The sequence below is a fragment of the Podarcis bocagei genome (assembly GCF_964188305.1).
Source record: "Podarcis bocagei genome assembly, chromosome: 10".
In the NCBI taxonomy this organism is placed as follows: Eukaryota; Metazoa; Chordata; class Lepidosauria; order Squamata; family Lacertidae; genus Podarcis; species Podarcis bocagei.
This window is the reverse complement of record NC_138135.1, coordinates 42427102-42454660: the sequence shown is the minus strand read 5'-3', so window position 1 is coordinate 42454660 and position 27559 is coordinate 42427102. Positions and strand designations below refer to the sequence as shown.

Here is a 27559-nt window from a genome sequence, read left to right as displayed (position 1 = left end):
TATGGGCAGTGAAGATGCTGGTGTCAGGCCAAGTCAAAAGAGACCATTGTGGATGTTCAGAAAGTGTCATCTTTAAGACAAACTCTACCATATCATAATTCTTTGATTTTGCTTTTCTGGCATGCCAGATACTATATATATATATATAGTATATATATGTGTATATATATCTGTTCTAGTAACAAGAAGCCGAAAGCACCAGCCTGAAGATGACGAGTGAGACCTCGTCGAAACGTCGCCTAGACACCCCAACTCTTACACGGGAAGACACCCGAAGACACCAAAACCTACATATATATATATATATATATATATATATATATATATATATATATATATATATGTACAATACTCTGTTACAATAACATACAAAATCTACCATAAGTATCTCTGCCAAACTAAACAAGTGGAAATGTTTCATTTCCAGTACTATGAGTTTTAAAACTCCCAATAAGGGGAAATTGAATCAAGGAGCAACTAAATGCGCAAGGAAATCAATTAAAGTGTCTATATGTCAAAATAAAAGAGTTAGACCACCAACTAAAAAAAACCTCTGGAAATATTATGCATTTTCCCCCCTTTCTAAATTAGAACGTTGTTTATGCTAGCTATCAAGTGTTATTGCTAAGAATCATACTGGAAAAGCAGTATTTTGGGGAAGGATCAATAACTTAATTTAACAATATGAAACATTCCAGTTCAGCATGGTTATACAAAACATAAGTGCTGCGGTGCTCAAATATTCTTAATCTAAATGCTAGAGAGTCAGCAAACAATTCACTGGGTTTTGGACCGAAATATTTGCTTTCAGTGATTTCCTCTTTAGTTTGCTTGGTTTTTGTACTCTGTAGCATTTTTAAAACTTATAAAATGTTTTCTAACAGAGGGTAGAAGGGAGGGGAAGGCAGGAAGGCAGGAAGGCAGGAAGGCAGGAAGGCAGGAAGGAAGGAAGGAAGGAAGGAAGGAAGGTTAATACACTAGATGCTTACAAGTATGTGAAGAATTTTTCACCAAAGGACATTGGTCCCATGGCAACGGGTGCTGAAAGGACTGAGAAAAGTAAAACAAACTCCATCCAATGATGACATTGTAGTATAGGGCCACAAAAAAGCACACCTGTGGGAAAAGTAAAATATTTTCAGAAGCAATTTTCCTAGTATTGGCATAGAAAATAACATTTTTAACATGGCTCTCTAATTGCCAAGTCCTATTATCTGATGCAGAAACAAACACCAACTTCAGAAAGAACATGTTGAAGTCTTGATGCATCATTTATACCAGGCATCCCCAAACTCAGCGCTCCATCTGTTTTGGGACTACAATTCCCATCATCCCTGACCACTGGTCCTGTTAGCTAGGGATGGTGGGAGTTGTAGGCCCAAAACATCTGGAGGGCTGAGTTTGGGGGTGACTGATTTAAACACACACTCCTGCTGTGGTGCTGCCTGAAGCAAGTCACTTCATCACATCTTGTGGCAGGGCCAGGCCTAAGTCATGAGCTTACAGTGTACCACAAGGGTGGGAAGCCTCAGGCTCAGGAGATAAATGTAGCCCCCAAACCACTCTGCCTGGCAGTCAGAATTCTCCTCTTGACTAAACAAACTCTCCCCAACAACAAACCTCACTGGTCCTGCTTCAAATCCTAAGTGCCCCCCCTTCCTAGCTGGATATCCTTGCTTGCCTAGATAGAGGACAGGAAGGGGTACATGGAAATGTATACATACTAGCCTATGATACAGAAGTAAAATTACAGTTGTTACTCTGCCTTTGTTTCCACTCTGCCACTGGTTTTTTGCCTCAGCACAAACCAAGGAGCTAAAAGAGATTTTCAATCTATATAACGATTGCATGACCAGGTAACACACTTTAAAAGATAGATGGCATCTGCAGATTCCAAACATTTTATGTGCATTTCCTCTGTTTTAAAGTTATATCCCCTTCTTGCTGAGAGGTGCCATGAGCATTGGCATTCCACCAGCTCCTGAAAACACACCTGTTTAGGCAAGCCTTCAGGCAAGCTCAAGCCTGAACTTGAGCTTCCTGATCTAATTCTTTTAGTATTTTTAAAACTGTTTTAATGGTTAACTGGCTTGTTTTACTGTGTATTTTAGTTATGTATGGAATTTGTAATTGGTGTTATACTTGTAAACCACTTTAGAAGCCATTTGGGCATGTAAGCGGTATATAAATAGATAAATTCTTTAGCACCTTACCTGCTTATCCCAGCCTTCCCCAACCTGCCGCTTCCATTTGTTTTGGACTACCGTTCCCATCAACCACATGCAGCTTTGACAATGTCCAAGAATTATGAGAGTTATAGCCTAAAACATCTGAAGGGCACAAATTCGGGGAGGCTAGCATGCCAGCTAATTAGTTTCATAGTTATGTGGGCACTGAGACAGATCCCTTCCTTAGTTTTAATATATAAATCTTAGGTACTTTGCAAATCACAAAGCTAATCCTTCAGCATATTAGCTCCTTTTTAAAATGAAAGGATATTTGGAAAACTCACGGTATGCACTAAGGCTTGGGAAATAGGTCACATTACTTACTATGCAAGCAGTACTTACTACACAGCTTGCAAATCCAATTCCACCAAGCTTGGGGCTGATATAATTCCATACTCCAATGCTTCCACGCCGAATTCTCTGACCCACTGAAAGCTCCAAGAAGAAAAGCGGTATCCCGATGACCAGCAGCAAAATTAAATATGGCACAAGATAGGCACCTGTCAAACCAAGAAGATGTTGAGAAATATTGAGAATACAGAAATGTATTTTAGAAAGGAGTGCAGAACAATTTGCACAAATATCTGTTATGGTGGTGTTTGCGTATAACCATCAAGCAGAGTTGCAAAGGCTGGAACAAAAAGTGCACAAACTAATAGGTGGATGCAATAAGCTATCTCCAATATCAAGGCCTGAAAATCAAAATCACTTTAGGAGTCAGTGTAGCTCAGCAATATCGAGGAAATATGTAGAAAATTGTAGTTTGGTGGACTTGGCATAGAAAGAAGTACATATACCGTATTTTTCACTCTATAAGACGCACCAGACCACAAGACACACCTAGTTTTTGGAGGAGGAAAACAAGAAAAAAAATATTCTGAATCTCAGAAGCCAGAACAGCAAGAGGGATCACTGTGCAATGAAAGCAGCAATCCCTCTTGCTGCTCTGGCTTCTGGGATAGCTGCACAGCCTACATTCACTCCATAAGACGCGCACACATTTCCCCTTACTTTTTAGGAGGGAAAAAGTGAGTCTTATAGAGCAAAAAATACGGTAATTAATGAGTGAGGCATGTGGACAAATTACTGATGGAAAGGGCTTGTAAACAAGGCCCTGCAGTATAATCTTCATCTTGATTCCTCAAAGCAGACCGTCGTGTATCCTTTCAGGATCAGGTGTATCCTTGTCCAGGCAACCAATCAGCACTCCAGAGACATGCCTGGCTATAATATTGGCTGTAGGGACTCTGATCAGGAATAGCTACTGCTCTGGGTCTGCAGGACAAGAAGATGCCACCTTACCCATAATTTACCCATTTTTTATATGGGAAAGCAACTCTTTTCATGTCCATCTATATCTTACGCTTTCAAGATTTTATTTCCTCTCAAAGACTCAAGATTCATTTTTCATTAACAACCACACAGTTTGGAGATGTTTGGAAATTAAGCCACAAATTCATACATTTTAAAGTACACTGTTGTGTGTGCAAGGACCTTCATCTAAATTTTGCCAAAGAAAGCCTGATGCTGCTACATTTCCCATGTGAATTCAGGATCTGAAAGGGAAGTGGTTATTTAATCAGCTCCCCCAACATTCTATATCTTCTTTGAATGGCCTTCTCCATATCCCTGATCACCTAAAGCAAACGTTTGCAACCCTGGTGCCCTCCAGAGGTTGTTGGCCAAACTTGGCCCTCCAGCTATTTTGGGACTACAACTCCCATCATCCCTAGCTAACAGGACCAGTGGTCAGAGATGATGGGAATTGTAGTTCCAAAACAGCTGGAGTGCCATGTTTGGCCATCACTGGTCTACACTTTCCATCATCTCTGACCAATGGCCATGGTGGCTGCATCTGATGGAAGTTGGGATTCCAACATCTGCAGGGCACTAAATTAGGGAAGGTTGATCCCAAATATGTTGAGTACAGGGCACACAGCTATTTTTGAAACGGTGTTGATTTTATGGGATGCCCTGCCAAATGGAAATGCACCAGGCACCATCACTGCTTCCTTTGGTAGGTAGCCGACAGTTATCTATTTCAGCTGTTATTTTCAGACACTGCTTTTCATATGGAACTCTTGATTGCTGTTGTTTCAATGGATCTTGCTTTTTATGTAGTTTTAGCAGCTGTTCACTGCTAACCATGCAAAGCAATCATCGCTGGGGAGACAAGCTTAGCTGTAGATGTTTTGACAAGTGACTATCTTGTGCATGCACATGCACTCACCCTTTGACAACTGCATCGTATGGAAATAATGGTGCCAACCTGCTTGCTGAGATAATGTAAGGGAAATCACTTTGGCAGTAAAGGCCTTCATGTTGCATTACATAAAAGGCCGTGATGCTTCCTCAGTGGAAGGCTGATTGTAGTAGTCTGGAGCCCTTCCCTACCACCATGGGGTAAAAGACGCTAATCTGAAGCTTTTGCTTTCAATTTTCAGACTCCCATATCAGTCTTATATTGAGGAATCATTGCAGTTTGTTAACTCAAGGAGCAGCATGGCCTTTCCTGGATCTTCTTGTGAGTAAGTAAACTTGTGATGCATTTGCTTGCAATTCCTGTGCTGTTTCATTACAATTCCTGTGCTGCTGAACTGCAGCATGTGCCAGAGTAACAGAAGTGTTTGCTGGCGTAAGCAAGGCCAAATTCAAGGGAGCTTGTCCTTTCTTCTGCTGCTGAAAATGGACTGCTTCAAACACGAAGTGAGAATGATCAAAATGTTCTAGGATCAGCTCTCTAATAATAACGTGGTTGGTTGTACCCAATCCTAGCCCTACTCACTAAAATTAATGGACCTAAGTTAGTCATGTTGATTAATTTCAATGGGTCTACTCTGAAGCTGGAATTAACACAATACTTCCCATGGATTAGATATTTAGTTGCTATACTCCAGTATTTGTAATGTAAAAATAAATGTGCTTTCTTTCTACATTCCTGCATGCATTGCTCCGATATCCAGGCACATTTTTTTTTTCACATATTGACATTGCAAACCAAGCAACATGATCTGCAAATGTCCCCATTTGAAGAAATGGCAGGGCAAGCCAGTAATTATGAGAAATCCAATAACTCTGAAGAGCAACAGGAAGTTTAGGAGGCCTGTTTTGCAGCTACAGGAAGAATAATTGCCAGTAATTTGCAGGACAAACTGAAGTTCATATACTGGCAAAGAAAAGAAATGCCAAATCAATTGTAAAGCTTTGGAAATGCACTTGGGGGGGCGGGAATCAATTATTGAAATAATTTTAGCGGCATATCCTAACGTGTGTTTTTTAAACTTTCTCTCCCCACCCTACAACTCTGGGAGCTAATTCAGGGCTGGGGACAACCCCAATTTGTTCTTTGGTGGCCACAAACTGTTGTGGACAGTGTGCAGGTTTAGAATCAATTGTAGCATATCCATGGCAGCAGCACTAAAATTAAGGCTACAATCCTGCAATGCAGTTTGTTTCTGAATTAATGTAATTCTGATTGGTGTTGAATTTGTTCATTAAGTAACTTTATGTCCGTTCTTTACTTGTGCTATGGACTTGTAGCAGTTGCTGTTAGCTCTTTTACTTCAGATCCCACATGGCAACAGGGACACCTTTTAATCTAGTCATAATCCAGAATGATAGATTTGTGTGCTCCAGTATAAAATCACTTAATTCAAGAAACTTGGAAGGCTCAACCTGTGATCAATCCTTTGCCTTCAGCTGATGAATTGATTAATTTACTTAATTGAAGCAAAAAGCATGTTAATAGTGCCAATCTGTGGTCTAGAAAAAACTTATCAAATGAATTATTACTTTTAGGAATGATTTAAACAAGAACAGAAAAGATTTTTCCTTGAAAGAGATGTATCCAGTGTCTAGAAAGAGATCCTGATACTTACATGATACCTGCTATGATCCTGATACTTATCAGCCCCCATTGCTGCTATTTGCATTTTTTAAAAAAGTGTGCCCTAAATGCAAATATTTAGAGTGCGGATTTTTTTTTTAAAAAAAACTTCAAATATGAGGTTAGCATACAATCCAAGTTCCACTAGAAAACCTATTGAGGAGCCATAGGAAGTGAAATTAGTGGTTCCCCACCAGCAAAAAAAAAAAGTATGTATGCCAATGTGTAAGTCCCTTGGCCCACAGAAATAGCCCAACCCTCTATCTAGGGCTGCCATTGTTAATTCCCTCCAATTATAGCCAAAGGAAAGGAATAAGCTCCCCCATTCCTGCCCTGCCCACAGCAAACCTGTAGGGCAACAGTGGTGGTAGTAACTTTACCCCCACCATAAATGTCCAGAAGGATTGTTCTGCTGATGTTACATCTGGTTTGTGTCTGGGAGGCAGCATTGATTACTATAAGAGTAAAAATGGGATTCACAGACTACAGGGACCAACAGTCACAATCTTTACTTAACCAAAGCCAACGAGTAAATATAGAGCCTTACCTCCGCCATTTTTTTGGCACAGATAAGGGAATCGCCACACATTCCCCAAACCTACAGAAAATCCAACTTGTGCCAGAATATACTGAAGTTTGCTGTTCCAAGCTGGTCTCTCATCTTCCACGTCAGATCCCTCTTCCACATCTACATCTTTGTCATCCGAGTCATTAACCGACAGCTCGCTTTTCTTGAAAGCGTCTTCCACAGAGTCTTCGTTAGATAGGAGATCCTTAACTGACTCGATGACATCATCATCTATTTCTCGTTTAACCACTTTGCTGTTCTTAGGCATTTGCAATAAGGAATAATGTCAGATCACGTTCTCTTCAGACAGGCTATCCAGCCTCAGTTACTATCTCTGTTCTGCCAAGTCAAAAATATCTGAATGTTTGCTTGAACTGGTTGAGTGAAGGAAGTGTCAACAATGTCCCTTGTGCAATGTAATCAAGATGTTTGTAATTGCTTGTTGTTAACATAAATACCTGTAAAAAAAACAAGTAATCAGATGACAGTAGAAAAGGGTACTTATCTCAGTCTGTTAAAAAAATGATAGTTCTCTTTTTAGTCCTTTTCTTTACCCAAATGATGGCTAAAATATCAATTGCTAATATTTCTTGGCTGCATTATCCATGAAAATCTCCCAAGACTGCAAAAGAAAACATGTAAAAGAATGAAATTTCATTGTTCCCCAGTTCCTTCCCTCTTTCTTCCCCTCAACTCCAGATTTCCTACTACAGTAATGTCTCACTCTGAATATGACTGATTTGTTTGAATGGTTCTACAATTGAAAACATTGGCTCTCTTTCTCTCTCTCTCTATATATATATATATTCTATTGCTACTCATCACAAAAAATAATAAAAAAATATTTAAAAAAATAAAACATTCTGTGATAAATTTGAGAAACAAATGACCCAACTAGATTGTGTGATCACATAATTGTCCTACAGATGTGTGCAAGAAGAGCTCTTGCATGTGAGGGGGCTTGTGGTAGGACCATGCACATTCGGATAAATGCATCTTAATGGAGCATTCTTAACCGTGGAAATGTCATTTAAAGTTGAAACATATTGCTTTCAACTTCTAGAAAGGCATATGGTGATTCCTATATGAATGTTAATTGAAATGTGTCACAAGTAAGACCATATTTGGTATACCTTTAATGTATCTCTCCTGGCATTTGTACCATGTGTGAATATTATTAACGTGTACATGAATAATTTTTCATCACAAGACAATGTAAGATTTACATTTCTGTAACAGAATGGGAAATGTGTGAATATTTGATGTCAATTGTGCGAATGCCTAATTTTTTAGAGAGGAGGTCGTATATGTAATGTGCTTTAGCGAAATTATTTATTATATGTCATGTCGTGAGAAGCTGCATCTTTACTGCAAGTATATTCCTGCAGCCATTCAAAACCCATGGTAGAATTGACTGGATATGGCTTTATCATCCTTTATAAGTAAAGGTAAAGGTAAAGGGACCCCTGACCATTAGGTCCAGTCGCCGACGACTCTGGGGTTGCAGCGCTCATCTCACTTTACTGGCCGAGGGAGCTGGCGAACAGCTTCCAGGTCATGTGGCCAGCATGACTAAGCCACTTCTGGCAAACCAGAGCAGCGCACGGAAACACCCTTTACCTTTACCTACTTATCTACTTGCACTTTGATGTGCTTTCGAACTGCTAGATGGGCAGGAGCTGGGACCGAACAACGGGAGCTCACCCCGTCATGGGGATTTGAACCACCAACCTTCTGATTGGCAAGTCCTAGGCTCTGTGGCTTAACCCACAGCGCCACCCGCATCCCATCCTTTATGAGTAGATGTATGCTTTAAAATCTGACTTGTTTTTTATTATTATCTTTCACTGTTTAGAAATGGTACTTTGCAAAAAAAAAACCAAATTGGCAATGTTTATATGTTGTCTGAGTCAGAGGCGGAGCTAGCTGCTCTGGCACCCAGAGCAGCGCACATGCTGTGCACCTGGGGGTGGGGCTAGAAGCCCATGGGGGCAGAGCAAATGTCCCAGGGGCGATGCCCGTAGCGAGCGTCCCAGGGTGAAGCCACCCATGGAGAGCATCACAGGGGGGAGCCACTGGTGGCAAGCATTCCAGGGGGAGCAACTGGTGGCAAGCATCCCGGGGGTCAGGGCGGCGATGTCACCCCCCTCAGGGATAACCCCCAGGCAGGCCGCACCACCCTTTTTTCACGAGTGGCCTGAGTAGATTCAGAGGTCTGTGTTTGGCAAGAAGAGGTATACTCAAATAACTGCTTCAGCATGTGCTACAAGGAAATCAATACAGTCCAAATGAATAATGACGTAATATAACCCACTTTGAGTAGATTTGAAGTAGTTCACAGAGTGTATTGTAGAGAATGTGGGTCAGCTTGCAAAGGGACCGAGGAAGAAAGCTACCTGAATCCGTTCAGATGAATCCAACTTACACGCTTGACAACATTATAACAGCTCAGTCACTAGAGCATGAGACTGTTAATCTCAGGCTCATGTGTTCAAGCCCCATCTTTGGCAAAAGATTCCTGCAGTGCAGGGAGTTGTACTAGATAACCCACATCGTCCCTGCCAACTCTGCAATTCTATGATTCTGTTATCAGTTTGATCATGTGAATTGGTCCTAAGATTCTTGACTCTGCCTCATTTAAATTCTTAACGCAGGTCTGCCTTGCATTAAGAACAAGATAATGCATATGGGTAGTCAAATTTCCCAGGGTAACTTTGCAGTTTTACTAAGCAGGTGTCATGCCCTTCAAGATACAGTCTTGAAACTATGGAAGTTATTTCATATGCTGTGATCTACAGGAATGGTTTTGCAAGTGTTTTGAACTATAAGATTCACCCAATCTTGGCTTTGAAATTTTAGCTCTTTGGATTTCTGAAGAGCTGAATGTTTTCAGGCTTCTTCATCATTTCTACTATAATGACAGGAAAAAGCAAATTAGGCTGTTCCAAGGTCATTCCATTTATCTTCTGGCTTCCTGACCTTAATAATAACTGAAAAGTCTGGCAAGTTTCAGAAGTGGTTAGCAACAACATTTCACCAGCACCTGCCCCTGTAAAATGAAAATCCTGATTCCATTATTTGACTATTTCAAGTAATAAATCTCTATAGTAGATAAAGTAGTTTTTAGTCTGAATTACATCATCCAAGGGAGAATGAAAAAAAACCTGCCTGATTAATATAAATGGGAAGTGTACCAAATGTACCAAACCAATCAGGCATTTTCATAACACGGGAGATCATCAAAAACAAGGATGAAAACAATATCTCATTTCAGAAACAGATAAATGCTAGATCCTGGTACATTTAGATCAATGTGGCCTCAAGATAACTTGGATGAACCTACTAAAAGCTGGCAATAAAGCCTAATAATGGAAAAATAATAGAAAGTAGAGCTATTTACCAGCCAACTTCTATAGAGCAGTTTTGCCAAGAGAGGAGAAGAAGAGGAGTTTGGGATTTGATATCCCGCTTTATCTCTACCCTAAGGAGTCTCAAAGCTGCTAACAATCTCCTTTCCCTTCCTCCCCCTCCCCAAGCTGAATATGCATACCTTTTCTTTTTAAAATGTCTGTTCTGAGATGGGAGGTAAAGGCATGTCATGTGCATGATGAAATATTAGAGGAGCACAGATATTTTGCAATTTAATATATGGCAAGGAAACAGAAGTAGCTTATTTAAATAAATATTAATAGATAGCTTATACAGGGGATCAACTTTTTCTCTCTCTCACAGGCAAGTCAAAGGCATGCTAATCCCAGCTGCCCACATTTGGAGCAGAGCTGATTTGCTCTCAGCTGCCAAAACAGAATTAGCATGCCATGCTATAGGAACAGTAATATAGTTTTCTTGGTCAATTTACCCATCTTTTCAAAAGAAAGTGAAAACCGAACACTACCTTCTCCAATGACTCGGGATTGTAAAAACACACATTGCACAAGGAGTAATTAAATAACAACACGAGTGTAAAAGAATCATGAAAATAAATAAATAAATAAATAAAAGCACAAAAAGTACCATTTTAATATAAATTATTTAATGTCAATTGGTATGCTAATAATTTAGGGGAGAAGCTGTAGATCACTGGTAAAGCACCTGCTTTGATTGCAACAGGTCCCAGGTTCAGTTCACATCATCTCCATGTAGGACTTGGGGGGAAACTTTGGAGAGCTGCTGCCAGTCAGTGTAAACAATACTAAACTAGATAGGCCAATGGTTTGACTCAGAATAAGGCAGTGTTCTGTGTTTCTATAGAAACCTGCTATTTGATACTGGTGATATGTTTTTTTTAAGTGTGTTCTGCCCATGGGTGGGCTTATTTGTTTGTTTTTATCACTGCAGTATCTCCAGTTGGAGCTCTTTACTTTTTCCCTGTAAAAGGAAATGGCAATCATTCAGCTATGGAAGAAAGTAAAGGATATCGTTAGCATGGAAGCTAAACCTCCTTTCTACTCCAATGACACTGGGCAGTGAGAATCAGGCCCCCTCCCACTTGAATATCCCTATTCCGAGATCTAGCTCTATATTTTAATGGAGCAGACATCCTTGGGTAGCTTTTCCTGCTTCAATAAAATATGCTACTTATTACAACATGGTTGTTTGTTTGTTTGTTTAAGACATGTGTATCCTGCTTAATCATTTGCATTTCTAAGCAATGTACATAAAAACGATCCACAGGGAATGGGACAATAAAATAATAACTATTTATTATAAGACTGAAAACTACTTGCATATGCCTGCTGGACCAAGAAAGTCCTGGCCATGCACCTGAAATTTAGCAGGAAGGTATATGACTAACCTCAGCTGGGAATGAATTCCACAGGCTTGAGCCCATGAGACTGAATGTATGACTTTGAGAAGTTACAAGCCATGCATTTGTCTGCTTCAACAGTCTAGCCAACAGCATTTTGCACTCTGTGGTGGTGAACCCACAATCTGACATCTTCTCTGTGGGTGTGCCACATCACAGAGGCAGCTGAGCTGAGTTCTGCAGTACAGATATTCCCTACCTGCTAACAATCAGAAGAAGAGTGGAACACTCACAGCCTGTTACAGTGGTACCTCGGGTTACATACGCTTCAGGTTACAGACTCCGCTAACCCAGAAATATTACCTCAGGTTAAGAACTTTGCTTGAGGATGAGAACAGAAATCGTGCAGCAGCAGCGCAGCGGCAGCAGGAGACCCCATTAGCTAAAGTGGTGTTTCAGGTTAAGAACAGTTTCAGGTTAAGAACAGACCTCCAGAACGAATTAAGTTCTTAACCTGAGGTACCACTGTATATGAGATCTTTGTTTTCTGGGGGGGGGGGTGTCTTATATTGTCCTAGGGGTGAACAGGAACTGGCTGAAGTGTTAGTCAGAATCTTATCTTCTGTTGTGACTGTCATCTTGGGCTATCCATTAACTCCATAGAGAGTGAAATTTTTAGCCATCATTGGTGGTTGAAATAATGTCCTGCAGAAATACAGGAATCTGCCAAGTCCTCTCCCCCCCCCCCCCCGCCAATACCAATGTTGTTCCTCCAGCATAGAGGCTACGCAGGAGATAGCCTCCTACCAATGACTGGCCCAAGGTCACCCTTTGTGGCTGAGTGAAGGTTTGAATCTCAGTCTCCCTGGTCCTTGGCCAACACTTTAGCCACTACACTTCACTGGCTGTCAGTATTTCCACCAATGTAGAACTGTGTTCTACCAACACTAGAGGATTTAAGAGAAATTATTACCTAGGAAATGAGTATTTCTTCTGGATATGTTCACACTATTAAGGAATAATACATAGTCCACTTATGTCAGCTCCAAACTTTCAGTTTGTCTTCTGAATTATGTTTGTATGCAGATACCTCGAACAAACTTTAATGCAGTTCTGGAGTGCGACTGCTCTAGAATATTCTTTTTCTGAAGCACAGAATGTTGTAGACCTTTTCTTCATTGTATTAAAATTTCCACTTACACTACTATCTAAAATCTGCTATGGAAACCTGATATAGTCGTATCATACTGTCTCCAAGGCTACGCTCCAAAACATATTGTCCCCCAACCTGCTAGAAACAGATGAAGACTCAAGCTGCATGTGATGTGAACTTTCACTAATGAAAGATGGCAAATGATCCAGATCCAGATAAAAGTCTATTTCTTATATAACCTCACTCTGACATGCTTCTATTTTGAAGCAAAATTAATGCCTTTATTTTAGTGCATCAAAACTGTTATCATAAATACAATTAAACTAAACCATCAACCCTTCCAACGTGAATTTTCTGGAAAACTTTGGAAACGTCCTGAATTAGTTTAAATGTGGTTTAGCATGTCTGAATATGTTATTTTGTTTTAATTTAATTGGCCTGCTTGTTTAAATTACCTGCCTCGTGTGAATGTGAATGGAATTATTTGAAAACCCTGTTTGTTTTACTCATTTGTAAATATAATTTTTATTAAGCAATGCATTTTTAAGAAATGGGAATTTTCTGAAAATATTTCTATCAAGAACCTGGACACATCATGACGTTCATCTTCATGAAACATGTCTGAACCATCTCATTTATTGTTTCATGTGTTCTCAGACACTTTTAAAAGTTAGTAACTGAACCAGATATTAAGAAGTATTGATGAATGTGAAATGGTTTTGAATCGAGTTTCCTACTTTACTGCCATGATAATTCAGAAGGATTTCTTCTTCCCCCACAATCACCTTATAAGTGTGTCAAGACCTTACAAAGATCATATGAAATTTTTAATAAAGTATAACAGATTTTGTTAGGTGGGAGGAAAGATCAAAATATATTTAATAGACCCATTTTTTTAAAAAATAGCCTGCTATCATCTATGGAAGGCTGATGTGGTTCAGTTGACAGTCATTTTAATAGTATCACATGTAGCCAATTTCCTAGTAACTTTCATACACATTAATACTCAAGTTTTTTTTAAAAAAAAATGTACAGAATCAACTGTTCTACTCTTTTAAAGGAACAGTTTATGTTCTCGTACTTTAAAAGAGATTAAAATGGAAAATGCAGTAGGCAAAGTCAAAACACTCTACATTAATAACCATAAATAGTTTAGTCACATGAAAGACCTCCAGGGAGCTACATAACTGCCAGTGCATTTGCCTAGAAAAGAAAAGAAAAGAAAAGAAAAGAAAAGAAACGAAACCTGCTCCTACTAATAGTAATTTTATCCCAATACTTTTATGGCAAAAACAAATCAAAGTATCAAAACTTTTAATCAGAAAACGAAAACCATAGTGTGTGCGCACACTAATTATTTGTTTAAACTGCAGCTGTTCATTTCTGCTCCACACAGAATTTTGATGTTTCCATATATAACAGAATTGCATCACTGGAGGCTTATGTGAGGGATCCTACTCAGCCAGATCCTGGCCCCAGTCTCAGACCTCTCAAAAGCAAACGGGGGTTTGGTATGTTTTGAGGAATACCAGCCATTGCGTTTGCAGCTTGAGCAACAATGGTCTCCATCAACCCTGTCAAGCCTTTAGGTATCATGGTTTTGTCCTCAGACTCAGAGGAGAAAGAGCCAGCCAAGTCTATGGCTGCAGTCCCACTGGCTGAAGAGCTAGCCCAAGCTCCTGACATTGAACCTCAGCCTATATAACCTCAGCCATATATAACAGAATTGCATCACTGGAGGCTTATGTGAGGGATCCTACTCAGCCAGATCCTGGCCCCAGTCTCAGACCTCTCAAAAGCAAACAGGGGTTTGGTGTGTTTTGAGGAATACCAGCCATTGCATTTGCAGCTTGAGCAACAATGGTCTCCATCAACCCTGTCAAGCCTTTGGGTATCATGGTTTTGTCCTCAGACTCAGAGGAGAAAGAGCCAGCCAAGTCTATGGCTTCAGTCCCACTGGCTGAAGAGCTAGCCCAAGCTCCTGACATTGAACCTCAGTCTACTGAACCAGAGCCACTGAATCGAAGTCACCAAACATCCTTTTCTTAGCCTGAGAAACCAAATGCCTGCACTTGACAGTTGTGCAGGTAGTGGTGCAGGTAGCAGGCCACAGAGCACAAAAGCAGCACACTTCTCCAGGTCAAACATTTGACCCTTTAAGAAGCTCCAGTGTTTCTGCAAGGACAGCAAACCTTTGGGCAATAAACTGGGAAACAGGCTCAAGACCTCACTCTGGCTCCAGCCATTGCCAGAGCAAGTTGCTCACTCAGAGCTCTCTGTGGTGCTGAAACCACCAGGGTTATTCCATCATAGATCATGGACCCTTGTCAGAACCAGGTTAGGACACTCAGACCCATGAAACTGTCAAGACAGGAAGCAAGTCAAGCTGGTTTCTTAAGAGGCTGCAGGATCTCCACTTACAAGTGTTTTCCTTGGGAATGAGACAGCAAGCATACAAATTCCATGCCCATCATTCCAGTTTGGAAGAGCAGAGTTCCTTCTGTCATCAGCACTCATTCACTTCATCCAGCACTTGGATGAAATTGCTGGATCTGGTGCTTCCCATGTTTCTCTCAATGTGTGGGCATAATTCTTTAGGTCCAGGACAAATGGGGGGTTTTCCTTTGGTCTAACGCAAGGGGAAGTGAGACAACCTTGGCTAAGAATAATCCCCATTGCTCATGCTACTGATTCCTCTCCTAAGAGACCTGTCATAGCTGCCTCACAACTGTGAAGAAACTTGGTGACTCTCTTGCATCAGCTTTCACATCAGCCTGCCCTAGTGCCTGCAGGATCCTGCTCCCAGCCCACCACCTGCTGAAATGAGGATTGAAAGAGGTCTTCAGACCCAATTGTGGCATGGGAGGGGACAGGGAGCCCTTATGTCCCCAGCTGTGACCAAATCACCCCTCCCCTGCTTTAATGAGACTTGGAAAAGCCTTCTATTCATCCCAACAGAAAGCTTTCCAGTGAGCCTATTTGTTGCTCACATGGGGCAAACTTCCTGAAGATTACACTTGGGAAGAGAAGGTTAACTGCTGCAGCACCTCCAGAAAGTTCAGCCCCATGATGCTTAAAAAAAAGTGAAAACACATTTTCCAAGCTTAATTTATGGTGTGTGGGGAGAGTGAGTGTGGTGGTATCTGCACATGCATGTGTGTGGTGTGCGCATGCTGCACATGAAAGATTTGCTGGTTTGCAAATGTACCACAGACCCCAAAAAGGTTGCCAGCCCCCCTAGTGACTAATCCCATACACAGCTTCTAATCTATGTCAGTTTCAGTTCTAAGAGAAACGAAGAAAGAAACCTTTTCTTGAACGGTGAGGGAGAAAAGTAGTCTCATACTGTTTTGTTTTCTTCTTACATGCTTTGTGAACACTTCTATGAGTTCGTAGGTAGCTATCACATAGTTAATAATTTCAGTAAGTGTAGTAATTCTAGTTTCAAAACTGCCTCTGGCACGGAGCTGGGTGAATGTAACAGTTCTGACAGATGCCCACAACATTTGCATGCAAAAAGGCACACATATGTCGATTTCAGCATCACGGGTTGTGGTTCTGTAATTTAGCTTTGAATGCAGCTTGAGGTTCTATGGAGACTTCTGAACTAGTGTTTTTTTCCCCTGAAGGACAATGAAGAACATTTACAGATAGGTAGCCGTGTTGGTCTGCCATAGTCAAAATAAAAAAATTCCTTCCAGTAGCACCTTAAAGACCAACTAAGTTAGTTCTTGGTATGAGCTTTCGTGTGCATGCACACTTCTTCAGATAATGAAGAACATGGATACCACAGCCAACAACAGCTCCACGAAACTGCTGCCAGCACCATTAGCAGCTATTGCCTCAGCCCAGTCTAAACTGACCCCACCTCCTTTCAAAAGCATGACAGCAGCACAGCAGCCAAGAAGGGTCTCCATACCCACAATCCATGCAGAGTAAAGCAAATGCAGCCAATTCTGTGAAGGCATTTTTAAAAGCACATATAAAATAATAAGGAAATTCCATCCCAACATCCACACCCATCATCCTGAATTCCCAAGCAGCAAAGTGCCCTTGAGAACATGGGTCCCCTGGCCATCATTTGGGTCCCATCCAGTGCCTTTTCTCAGGGAGCTCTAACTCTGTCTCCTCCAAAGGCCATGATAACTGGGGAGATAGATAGAAATAAAGCTGCTGTTCTAGTTTCCATCACATCTTTCCTAGTTCTGAGCAGGGCCGCTTTGCTCCTTTGCCCTGCCTTGATTCTTGAACGCTAGATGTGATGGGAACTAGATGCGATGCTAACTGCCTACTTGAATAACTATCTTAGGATAGGAAGTGGACAGAAAAGAGTTTTGGGATGGCAGCAGCTAAATAGCTCCCCAATTCCCTCAGGCAATCAAGCTTTTGTACCCTGGTGCTAAAGGGTGCCTTGCTGAAGATTTCTTCTTTGATACAGCCGTACTTTGGAAGTTGAATGCAATCTGTTCCGGAAGTCCGTTCAAATTCCAAAATGTTTGAAAACCAAAGCAGAAGCTCCTGCAGCCAACCAGAAGCCGCGGAAGCACCATCAGATGTTCAGCTTCCAAAAATAGTTCGCAAACTGGAACAGTCACTTCCGGGTTTGTGGCGTTCGGGAGCCAAAACGTTCAACTCACAAGGCATTTGAAAACCAAGGTATGACTGTACATTATTTATAGATGTTATCTTGGAGGTCAGGTGGAAAAGAGGGAGTCTGCATGTTTTCATCTACTATAGAGATGCTAATATATTGCACCAATACCCCTTTCCTCCTAGTCTACAGATTATGGAGTGGTCCGATATGTACATAACTCCCCTCCCTCCACAAGTTGGTCTTGCCCCATATCCTGGAATACACTGGCAACTCAAAGGCCAATACAGAAGAACTTGGGAGAGCCAATCAGAGTGCAAGCAAGCCACTCTATGCCCACTTTTGCTGCATGTGAGAGGTGGGAAGGCATAGGGTGGAGTCAGAGGCCAGCTTTAAATCTGAGTCAAGATATCAAGTCTGCAGCAAAGCAGTTCATGTGAGTGGTGCACAAAATGCCAAATTCTAAAACTGAAGCATAGAGACACTGCTGCAAAATATATTAAATTAAGAAGCATGTTGTGCCTCTCCCCCAAGCATACTGTTGCTATACCTGCTGTTTCAGGGGAAAGCATTCAGGAATTATAAAATTGGGGTGGGAAGTACACCTCCAACAAAGCAAAGAAGACCTAATCAAAATGTGGACAAAACACAGTTCCCATGACAATTAGAATCCAAGCATCAGAGAACGAAACAAAAGAAAGAGGCAATCAATGATAAAGGAGACAGGTAATAACTAAACTTAAAAAACAACAACCCATAACTGACATTATTTGAGCATAAGAATAAAACTATTATCACAGCATTGCTTTATTGTGAAATATGTATTTTTACAGGCTAAAAAAACCTATTTGCCTGATTAAAAGTGCCCATTTTTAGTTCTTTTAAAAATGTTGATATTCATGCCTACACTCCAGAGAAGAGGAAGGGAGTCCAAGGCTCAGAGGTCAAATGCCTCTCTCTCTCTCTGGCCCTCCAAACTCTTCCCAAGTCATGCCCCTTCAAGGCACTGGTCAACACTCAACAGCTTTGGCCTGGCTGGGCTACATCCTTGAACTAGGATAATGCTTCTTGCTTGGATGGGTGGAGAGATGGGTAGTGGTGGTGGTGGTGGTGTGTGTAGATATGTATGACTTCTGCATGGCTGGAATGTAGCTTACAACTCATAGTTAAGAGTTATATCTGTTGCTCCACCCACTTTTTGCTTCTGGTCCTGCCCACATTTAACCAATGTCCCCACCCATTTTCTGCATCTGAACCTTCCACTGTCATGGTTTGTCCCACCCATGCCCTGAAGGTTGCCCAATAGGTACACAGCCCTCAGGTTGAAAATGGTTCCCTGCCCCTGTTCTCAGCCTGCTGAGAAAGGTGCCTGGAAGCGCATGATAGTAATTTGAGATACTCCATCATATCAATTTGATGATAGAGTTAGAGAAGAATCAGCTTAGGTGACTTGGCTTCTGCCAGAGAGGCAGTGGTTCAGTGATCCAATAGGATGGAGAACAGACCTATCACAAGTGTCAAGTCTCCCCTAGATCCTTTTAGCTTCTGTTCTTCTCTTCCTTTTTGCAGGGGGAGAGGGAATTATTGAGCCACTGTATTTTAATGAAACTAACATTTTCAAAAGCATTGTAGAAGGGTCCAATTCAAATCACTACTTATACCAGGCCATATTCATCTTTCTTGGTATGTTTCTAACTTTTAAAAGTTTGGGGGAAAGGAAATCTGAAAGGAACAGTTTAGATTCTGTATAAGAAAAGAAGACAGATATTTTTGGGGTGGAGAGGAGATGTGATGTTGCATCAGTTGCTCACTAGTTCATGCATACAGTAGCTTGCAGTTTTGTCTCCCAGGTTAAAATCAGTTGAAATTGCTTCCTGAATTTGCAACTGTTCAGGCTCAAAGGAATGTGGGTGTGTATTAAAAAAAAAAAAAAAAAACGCTTCCCGGTATTCCAGATAATAATAGTGCCTAACAACTATTATGTGAATTACCTGTAATTACAAGGGAAGAGCAAAGTGACAGATTTTGGCAGGATCACGCTTAACAATTAGTAACCATATATTCTTGCTGATCCCAAGAATATTGATGCTATAATTCTAGTGAACAGATCTGCAAAAGCAAGTACTGTATATAAGCTGATGAAAGCAAACTGCTGATGCAATTTCATGCTATGTTTGCAGAATAATCTGCTTTTTCATAGGAAGTAAAATCTTTCTCTTTCAATTTCCCTCCATTACAGAGTAAGGGAAATCCCCAACAAATCTTAGTGCATTGTCACAGCATGGTGTAAGATCTGATGAAATATCTTAGACTTATGTCATCAATTTTCTACTTTAAACACATCACAAGAGAGGCAAAATTTAACTGCCGTGTCTTCAGATGGACATAGCAATTACCTTCTTATTTTCAAGTCAATTTTCTTCAACATATACATCTTATAGCCCCATCTAAATATACCCACTATGATAAGTATTTATCAATGCTAAATACTATCTAAAATGGCTCATTTGTCCCTCACTGACTGCCATTGAATGCAATAACTTAAAAACAAGACATTAATGTTGCCCAGGAAAATCAAAACTCTTTAATAAACTGAACCATTTTACATGCTTGGCAGGGGGTTGGACTCGATGGCCCTTGTGGTCTCTTCCAAGTCTATGATTCTATGGTTCTATGGTTCTCAGCTTATCAGTGAGAGGTGGGTCTGTTTATAACAGCTTCAATTGTAGCCTCCCTTCTGTGAATGGTACACAGTTCACCACCACAGAATGAGGCTTTCTCATTGCCCACATCCCCCTGGAGCAACCTGTGTTCCCTGAAAATCTGCTCCTCCAGACTGGGGAGCCCTTTGGAATGGTGTATGTTATAGTGTAGCTGCTGAGCAGAAATTGCCCCTTTCCTTGTGCGAATGAAGAAACAACTAACAACACAGTCCTGCACACCTCCACTCAACAGTAAGTCCAGCTGACCTTAATGAGACTCACAGGTAAATGTATTTACTAGGAAGTAAGGTTCATTGAGCACAATGGAACTTCTAACATTCACAGGACTGCAGTTAGGAGTCAAGTCTTTCTCATAGTATTGGTGGCAAATATGTATGCACAGAGAGAAAGAGAAAGTGAGAAATAATATATATTGTGTGATTATATATTAAATTGATTTATATAATTGCATTCTAAGATAAGATAATGCATATGTGTGTGTTTTTGTATTGTAAATTTCCTTCAATAATAAATATATAAAAATTATATGTATAAAATTCCTAGACAGGCACTGTCTTAACTAGCACAGCTCATAGCAAATACATACTGGGTCGTTCTGAAGGCTTACAAGTCATGCCAAACAATAGCAACACAAGCCTGTTTCGGAATACCCCTATGTAGACAACAGGCATCACTGTAAAGAAACGGGGTCTATAGCAACATGGTAATTGCAGAAAGAAAGAAAATATATTCCCTTTATTTGGGAACTATAAAAGGGGTGAGGTTCACAATACCGCAAAAAAGGAAAAAGCAAGCTCTGTAGACAGCGAGCAGGGCTCCTCATTAACATACCCACCCAAACATGGTGACGTCACCCCGTGCCAGGCTTGCGCCCGCCCACAATTACTCCAAGCAGGCTGGGATTAGGGACGCACTAGGAAAGCAGAGCGTGTCCTTGTAGCGAATTGTCACCGGTTACATGTCATGGAGAGCAGAGCATCAGCCACTGGAGCTCTTCCCCTTCAGACACCTCGGAAAGTGTTGGTCTTTATTCCTCTTCCTCTTCCCGATTCCAGAAAAAAACAAAAACAAAGCAAACCCCATCCCTTTATGCCTAGTTATCATTCCACTTTCCACCTGCTATTAAATGAAAGCTCTGGGAAGCGATGCAGGCGTCCTTGGAGAGGCGCGCCTCATCCTCTCGGATCCACAAGGATCGCCTGCCCAATTCACACCCGTTTCCTCGTAGTAAGCTCCGCAGACACCCAAATAGCTGTGCGTACGAGTCCGTTCCTCCGAGCGAGCGAAGCGCGGGGGTGCCCCTCTCCTTAACCATCACAGATCCACAGGCGGTGTTGATTGGGGGTGGGGGGCGCAAGTTCAGCAGGCATTAAGTTCAGCCCGATGGGGGGGTGGCTTGAAATGGCCCGCTTTCCCACCCGGTGGCAATGAAAGGAAGCAAAATGCCCGCCACGCGTCATTGCGTAAAATGCCGGATTCCTTCTACGGGCGATCCAAACACACACCTTCCCCTCCTCCCACAAAAGGAAAATAAACGAGCACGAGGATTTCGGGCCACGCTTAGCAAGACTGCCAAGAGGGTGGGAGAATATGGAGATGCCGCTACTTCCTTATAGCAGGATCGCCAGATCGGAACGAATTCGATTTGTATTGGGCAGATGGATATACTTTTTTTTTGGGGGGGGGGACATAACACAGACAGCAGCGCTACCTCGAAATCCTACTAACCTACACGGCTCTTCTTTTCCTCTCTTTCCCTCTGGCCAGCCTCCAGCCCGCTGCCTCGCCACGCCTCGCCCAAGAAGGATGCTCAGTTCATTCTGGGTACCCGGAGCCCAGGATGCGCTGCTCATCTTTCTGTCTGCTAGGGATGGTCCCAGGGTCCAGCTACGTAGCCTGCGCGTCTACTTCCCCATAGCGTCTTCGCCGAGGCCATCATTGCGCCTTTCTATGCCACTAGGGATCGAGACGGGGGGGGGGGGGGTCTCATGCCTAGACTCCCTTGTACGAGACAGTGCTGGAAGAAGCGAGGGCGACAGGCAGTGCCCACCATGGATCCAGACTATTGCCTGGTTAGGGATCCATCCCGCCATCCCTCTTGCCTTACTTAGCCCGGCCTTGCAGACAGACACACGGGGGCTTCTTCTGCATATGATGGCGCGTGGCACCGGCCACTACCCATTGGGGAAGCTGCCATCGACCGAGTCAAACCATGACTCTCTCTAGCTCAATATACACCACGCCCATTCTTCAGAAACCAACGAGATTTCCTTTTTGGGGGGGGGGGGAGATTATCATCTCTACTCCCTCGATCGAGAGTCCACGGATGGCAAAGATCCCTCCTCCTTCCCATCAAAGAAACCTGTCTGTGGCGCTATGCGCGCGCCTTTTCCTCGGCGACCACGAGGCTCTCCTCCTCCAGCCCAGCCATTTCTGCCCCCCTCCCCTTTGCCCCTATCACCCAGGGCCGGGGGCTCCCCTGACTGCACCCCCGCCTTACCTCCTTCCGCGCCCGGGGTGCCCCGCCTGCTTCGGCGACTAGACAAGCGGCAGCCCCTGCAATGTGGCGGAGGTCGGCGAGAGAAATCAGCGACTGGCTGAGCCGGCAGGCGGTCGGACGCGCGTGCGCGCGCTTGTGTGTGTATGGTATAGAGCTATTTAAATATATATTTCTGCGCGAGGGAGAGCGGACATGTGCGCGGCTCTTCCTATGCAGGGGCGTTTAAAGACTCGGAGGGGGGAGGGGGCGGGCGCGGGAAAGGCAGGGCGAGAAGAGCCGCCCCTCCCTTGGCGCAGCGCAGTCTGCAGCAGCAGCAGCACGCCAGAGCGCGGCGGGCATCTCCTCCCCCTCCCGCTCTTCCCTCAGCCGGCGCGGAGCGCGCGCCTTCTCTCCCGCCGGAGGGAGGCTCTCCGCCGCCGCCGCTCGGAGGTGCCCCTCACCCCCACCCCCACCCTCCCGGTAGCGCGCAACCCAGACCGGAGGCTTTTGTTCCAGAACAAAGCGCAGCGCCTTCCCGGCCGCCGGTTCCCTCAGCCGCACCCCACCCTCATAGGTAGTTCTTCCAGCGGGACGTTGCGGCACATTCCGCCTTTCCAAACGGGCCATGTGCTCGTGGAGGAGATGCGGCGGCCGCGGCTCCCTCGCAGTGCGCATGTGCGCCCAGACCGGCTCTCAGGCTTTGGACGAGAGAGAGAGAGACTGGACAGACGTCTGTGTGTGAAGGCAGCCCTGCGCGCAAAGAGGATAGGCGCCGAGGAATTGAAACGGAAGGTTGACATTCAGGGTTTCCTCGGAAGGCCCTTTTACGCACATCGGCCCGTTGCTGGCGCTTCTTGGTTTCCCGATTCTCCCAAGTGGAGTGTGTGTACCGAAATGTGTTTCATCCCTTAATATTCAGGAACAATAGATCTGATAATGGCAGGTCATCGTTGGTCAGTTCTCGAATGCCTGTTTCTTGATGGGGAGAAATGAACACAACAAACCAAAGCAGGGATTAAGTATTGATTCAACAGAAGAGGCCCTGTGGAATTAGTAGCAAGAAAGTGTAGCAAATTTGTAGGGAGTCATTGAAAAGTGCTGCATATGCATGAATGAATTTGCTCTTGTGCAGCTATGACCTTTGAGAACTTTCCTTGAGCTAGGTCAGGACCAGCTCTTCCATTGGGGAGACTGAGGCAGCAGATGACTGGGGTAGCGGTGGTGAGCTGTTGGAGAACACACTGTGTGTGCTGCTCAGCCTGCTCTGTAGCCTCCGATCTGAACTGCTGCTCAAGGGTGTTGGAAGGTGTTGGCATGTAAAATTCAACTACTAGTTTCATTGGTTTTAGGACATGGTGAGGTTGCCATCTTGTCCTTCATTCCAAGCAGTATATACAGTGGTACCTTGGGTTACATACGCTTCAGGTTACAGACGCTTCAGGTTACAGACTCCGCTAACCCAGAAATAGTACCTCGGGTTAAGAACTTTGCTTCAGGATGAGAACAGAAATCGTGCTCCAGTGGCGCGGCGGCAGCTGGAGGCCCCATTAGCTAACCTGAAGTAGTGCTTCAGGTTAAGAACAGTTTCAGGTTAAGAATGGACCTCCGGAACAAATTAAGTACTTAACCCGAGGTACCACTGTAATCCACACTTCCATGCAAATATGTCAGGGAAGTATACAGCATATAGGAATAATATCAATAATACATTGGTCTGGAGAGGTTGATTTGTGGAGGATCCACCCCTACCTAGAGGCTAGTGGCCTCCCATCCCCTTCTGGCAGAACTAGTCTTATCACTTAGCAAGGCAAAAACTGAGAAACCAGGCAACACTAGACTCTAAATCCCTATTGTGTTCTGAAGTCATTTAACATGCAGAAGAATAGATCCTATTTAGAATATGTATAAAGAGATAATTAGTATGGGATTCGACTGAGAGCACCAGCAGGAAGGCAGTTCAATTAGTGTGAACATCTGTTGATTTTCTGGCACCTTATCTACCAAATGCAACCCTCTATGTGGATATGGTAAATTGCCATCATCAAACCTTATCTGCTTTATAAGTGTACACTTGGTTTTAAAGGCAGGCTTAATGAAAGGAAGAGGGTTTGTTGTAGCAAAACAAAGTGATGGTCAAAAATATTGTTTAGATTTCCCAAGGCTTCCTAATTGAAAATTATTTGAAATAATTTACCGGCCCTTTTTCACCAGCACAAGTAAATCAATTAGTCATAGGCAAATGTGTGAATGTATTTCAGAAAATCTTACAGATGGGAAACAGTGTGGATCTGCCCACTGGTTGCTAAATGGACTTATCGTCCATTGAATAACCCTGCTATTATACCTCTCAGTGTGTGTGAATCAGTATTTTAAAATCAGTGCAGATTTGTTTAGTAGTGTTGGGGCCGGGTTTGGGATTTGGATGACAATCATATCCAAATCCCAATATGGGATGGATATTTTCAGTCCAGGTTATTTCTACAACCCATAACTCAAACTCAGAACTGAAGTGCAACAGGTAGAGGATACTGTGCTGTTGATCAGGCAAGAGATGAAACCAGCTTCCTGGTATTTATATACATGACTTGGCCAATTTAGAATCTAAGTTAGAGGGGGCATCCTGGCAAAGCAAGGGGCTTACATTGTTTTCCTCAAATAATGGTTGTGGGGATAACCATAGTTCTCATACTATTAGAACTCAAGGCCATCCTGAATGTTGAAAGATGAAAGGAAATACTGCTTCACACACCACATGGTTAAATTGTGGAATGCTCTCCCAGAACCACCAAGCTGGATGGTTCTGAAATGGAATTAGACAAAATCATGAATAATAAGGCTGTCAATGGCTACTATCCATGATGGCTATGTTCTGCCTCCCCCACTGAAGGCAGTACAGTATGTCTTTATATGCCAGTTGCTGGGATTCACAAGTAGGGAGAGTGCTATTGCACTCAAGTCCTACTTGCAGGCTTCCCATGTGCATCTGGCTGGCCACTGTGAAAACAAGATTCTGAACTAGACATGCCTTTGATCTGATCCAACAAGGCTTTATAGTGTTACAGTATTTAGACTGTCCAGTGAGTTTCATGGATGAGTACATTTTTCATTCTGATTCGCTCCTCCAGCTTGATCTACTACACAATTGTTATACGAATTAGAAAACTGTAATGAACATGCAGCACACTCTGACACAGAAACATCTTCACATATGTGCAACAATATATGGCTAAGAAAAATTTGAAGAAAGCCAGGAGAGCAAGGAATGGTTCATATTTAAGTCATCCCATGAACCAGCGTATCATGGACACATCTAGCCATCCTGAATGCACCTTCACAAAGTTTGTAGTCAAGCACAGGGACTGATGGGTCAACACTTTGGTGACCACGTGAGTCAGCTTTCAACAGCCAACAGGGACACAACGGATAAGTTGAATTTATAGCAGAACACAAATTAAGGCACCTACCCAAACTAAGTGGGATATGGGTGAGCAAGTTTGGATACAGCAAAAAGAATTACAGAATAAAGAGCAGAGGAAAGCTGAGGTCCAAAGCCATGTGAACATACACTGATCCAAGGAGAGAACAAGCCATGAGAAAGAATCAAAGGAACCTGTGCAGCAGCAGCCTTCCATTGCACTCTCAGGAAAACCAGCTGCAGGGAACCAACTTCAGGAGAGAGAAGATGCCATAGCTCGTCCTCAGACTGGAGCACGGGCGTAGCTAGGATTTATCTGGGGGGCAGGCTTTGTGTTAGGGGGAACAGAACCTCAGTTAGTTAAGTATTTTGTATTGATTTACTTGATTTGGGAGAGCAGCAGCCCCTCTCTGACCCCTGGCTATACCCATGAACTGGAGCGAGCCCAGATTGTCTTGCCCAAATGAACAAGAGACTCCCAGCAAATCTCGGCCTCCTTTAGATTCCACAGGTGCCATCTATCACCAGGAGATAATCTGCCACAAAACAGATTAACACATGGGTAGCTTGACTGCAGAAATCCCATCGTCTGTAAAACTATGAGTGATAGCCGACTAAATCATACTCCGTGTAGAGACCAACTGAAACCAGTGGACTTGATTTAAATGGGTGTTCTCTATGTCTAAACTCTTTTAAGTATATGAGGGTCTGGTCCCCATGTTGCCAGTTTTAAAATAGCACTCTTTATTAAAGTTGTTAAAGGAAAGGTGTGTCAGTGTAGGAACTAGGCAGCAGAGATGGGGTAGCAGCAGGCAGAGAAAGTAACCTAGTAACCCAGATGGAAGGCACAGGTTGAGTGGGCAACTACTGTATCATGATTTAACTCAGCAAGCAGCAAAAAGACATAGCTGAAGCGACACAAAATGTGAGGAGTTTAGCATAGGCATTTTTTTAAAAAATAAAAATAAAGGAGTTTGTTTTATGTACCTCCTGCCAGATTCTTTAGCAGCTGCAAACACTATTTGAAACAACATGCAAGTTAGTCATGAATTAATTTCCTAATCAGCAAGCATAATTGTCACATGCAAAGAAAACTGCACAATAAGTGCAAAAATTAAATGTAATTATGTGTGCCGGTGCTAATCTACTTGGAGCATATTGGGGGGAAACTACCTAGAAGTGGAGGGACATCATTTGACTGAAGAGAAATTATGTGAGGGGATGAATGAGCAACATTTTCTTTATGCATTTTTTTAAAAGTATGCCACACATTTTAAACACCTTACATGCTCGTTTGAACTTTAATTAAGTTCTGCCTTGAGCTTAGGCATCTAGAGCACAGTGGGATTTCTTTTTTCTTATAATGGAAGTTGGCTTGCCAGGTAAATTTTTACAAATGCGCAAAGCTGTAATCAAGGAGGCACACAATGAAAGGATTAAGAGAAAATGTTGGAGGAAGGGGAAATGTATTGCTTTATTACTCACCAGGTAGCCCTGTATGTAGGTCCCCCTGTGACAGCCACCCTTGCCCTCTTGTACAAAGTAGTAAAATCCAGTGCTCGGCCAGTGTAATCTTAGGGATACAGAACAAGAATTTTGCATGCAGAGACCACAACTTCTCCACTAATCACAACATTGTATCCAGACACTGCACAGGAATACCACTAATTGTGGTCACATTGACCTTAGAACTACACAGTGGCGTAGCGTGGGGGGTGCAGGGGGGGGGCCGGCCGCACCGGGCGCAACATCTGGGGGTTAGGGTTAGG

The 27559-nt window shown here is 42.8% G+C and overlaps 1 protein-coding gene across 3 annotated transcripts in view; it reads right to left on the bottom strand.

Moving 5' to 3' along the window:
- The window catches only part of SLC6A15 (solute carrier family 6 member 15), a 39812-nt gene extending 17124 nt beyond the window's left edge, over nt 1–22688 (bottom strand). Inside the window, exons 1-4 of one of the 3 annotated variants that reach the window (XM_081211230.1) lie at nt 22397–22688; nt 6662–7140; nt 2571–2728; nt 990–1116 (exon numbers count right to left, since the gene is read on the bottom strand). In XM_081211230.1, coding sequence (XP_081067356.1) covers nt 990–1116; nt 2571–2728; nt 6662–6950 — 574 coding nt within the window. In that variant the 5' untranslated portion in view covers nt 6951–7140; nt 22397–22688. Of the gene's footprint in view, nt 1–989; nt 1117–2570; nt 2729–6661; nt 7141–20731; nt 20984–21624; nt 21820–22396 lie in introns of those variants that run through there. The other 2 variants (XM_081211231.1, XM_081211232.1) reach the window with 2 other exon arrangements.
- Nucleotides 22689–27559: the final 4871 nt, after the last annotated feature.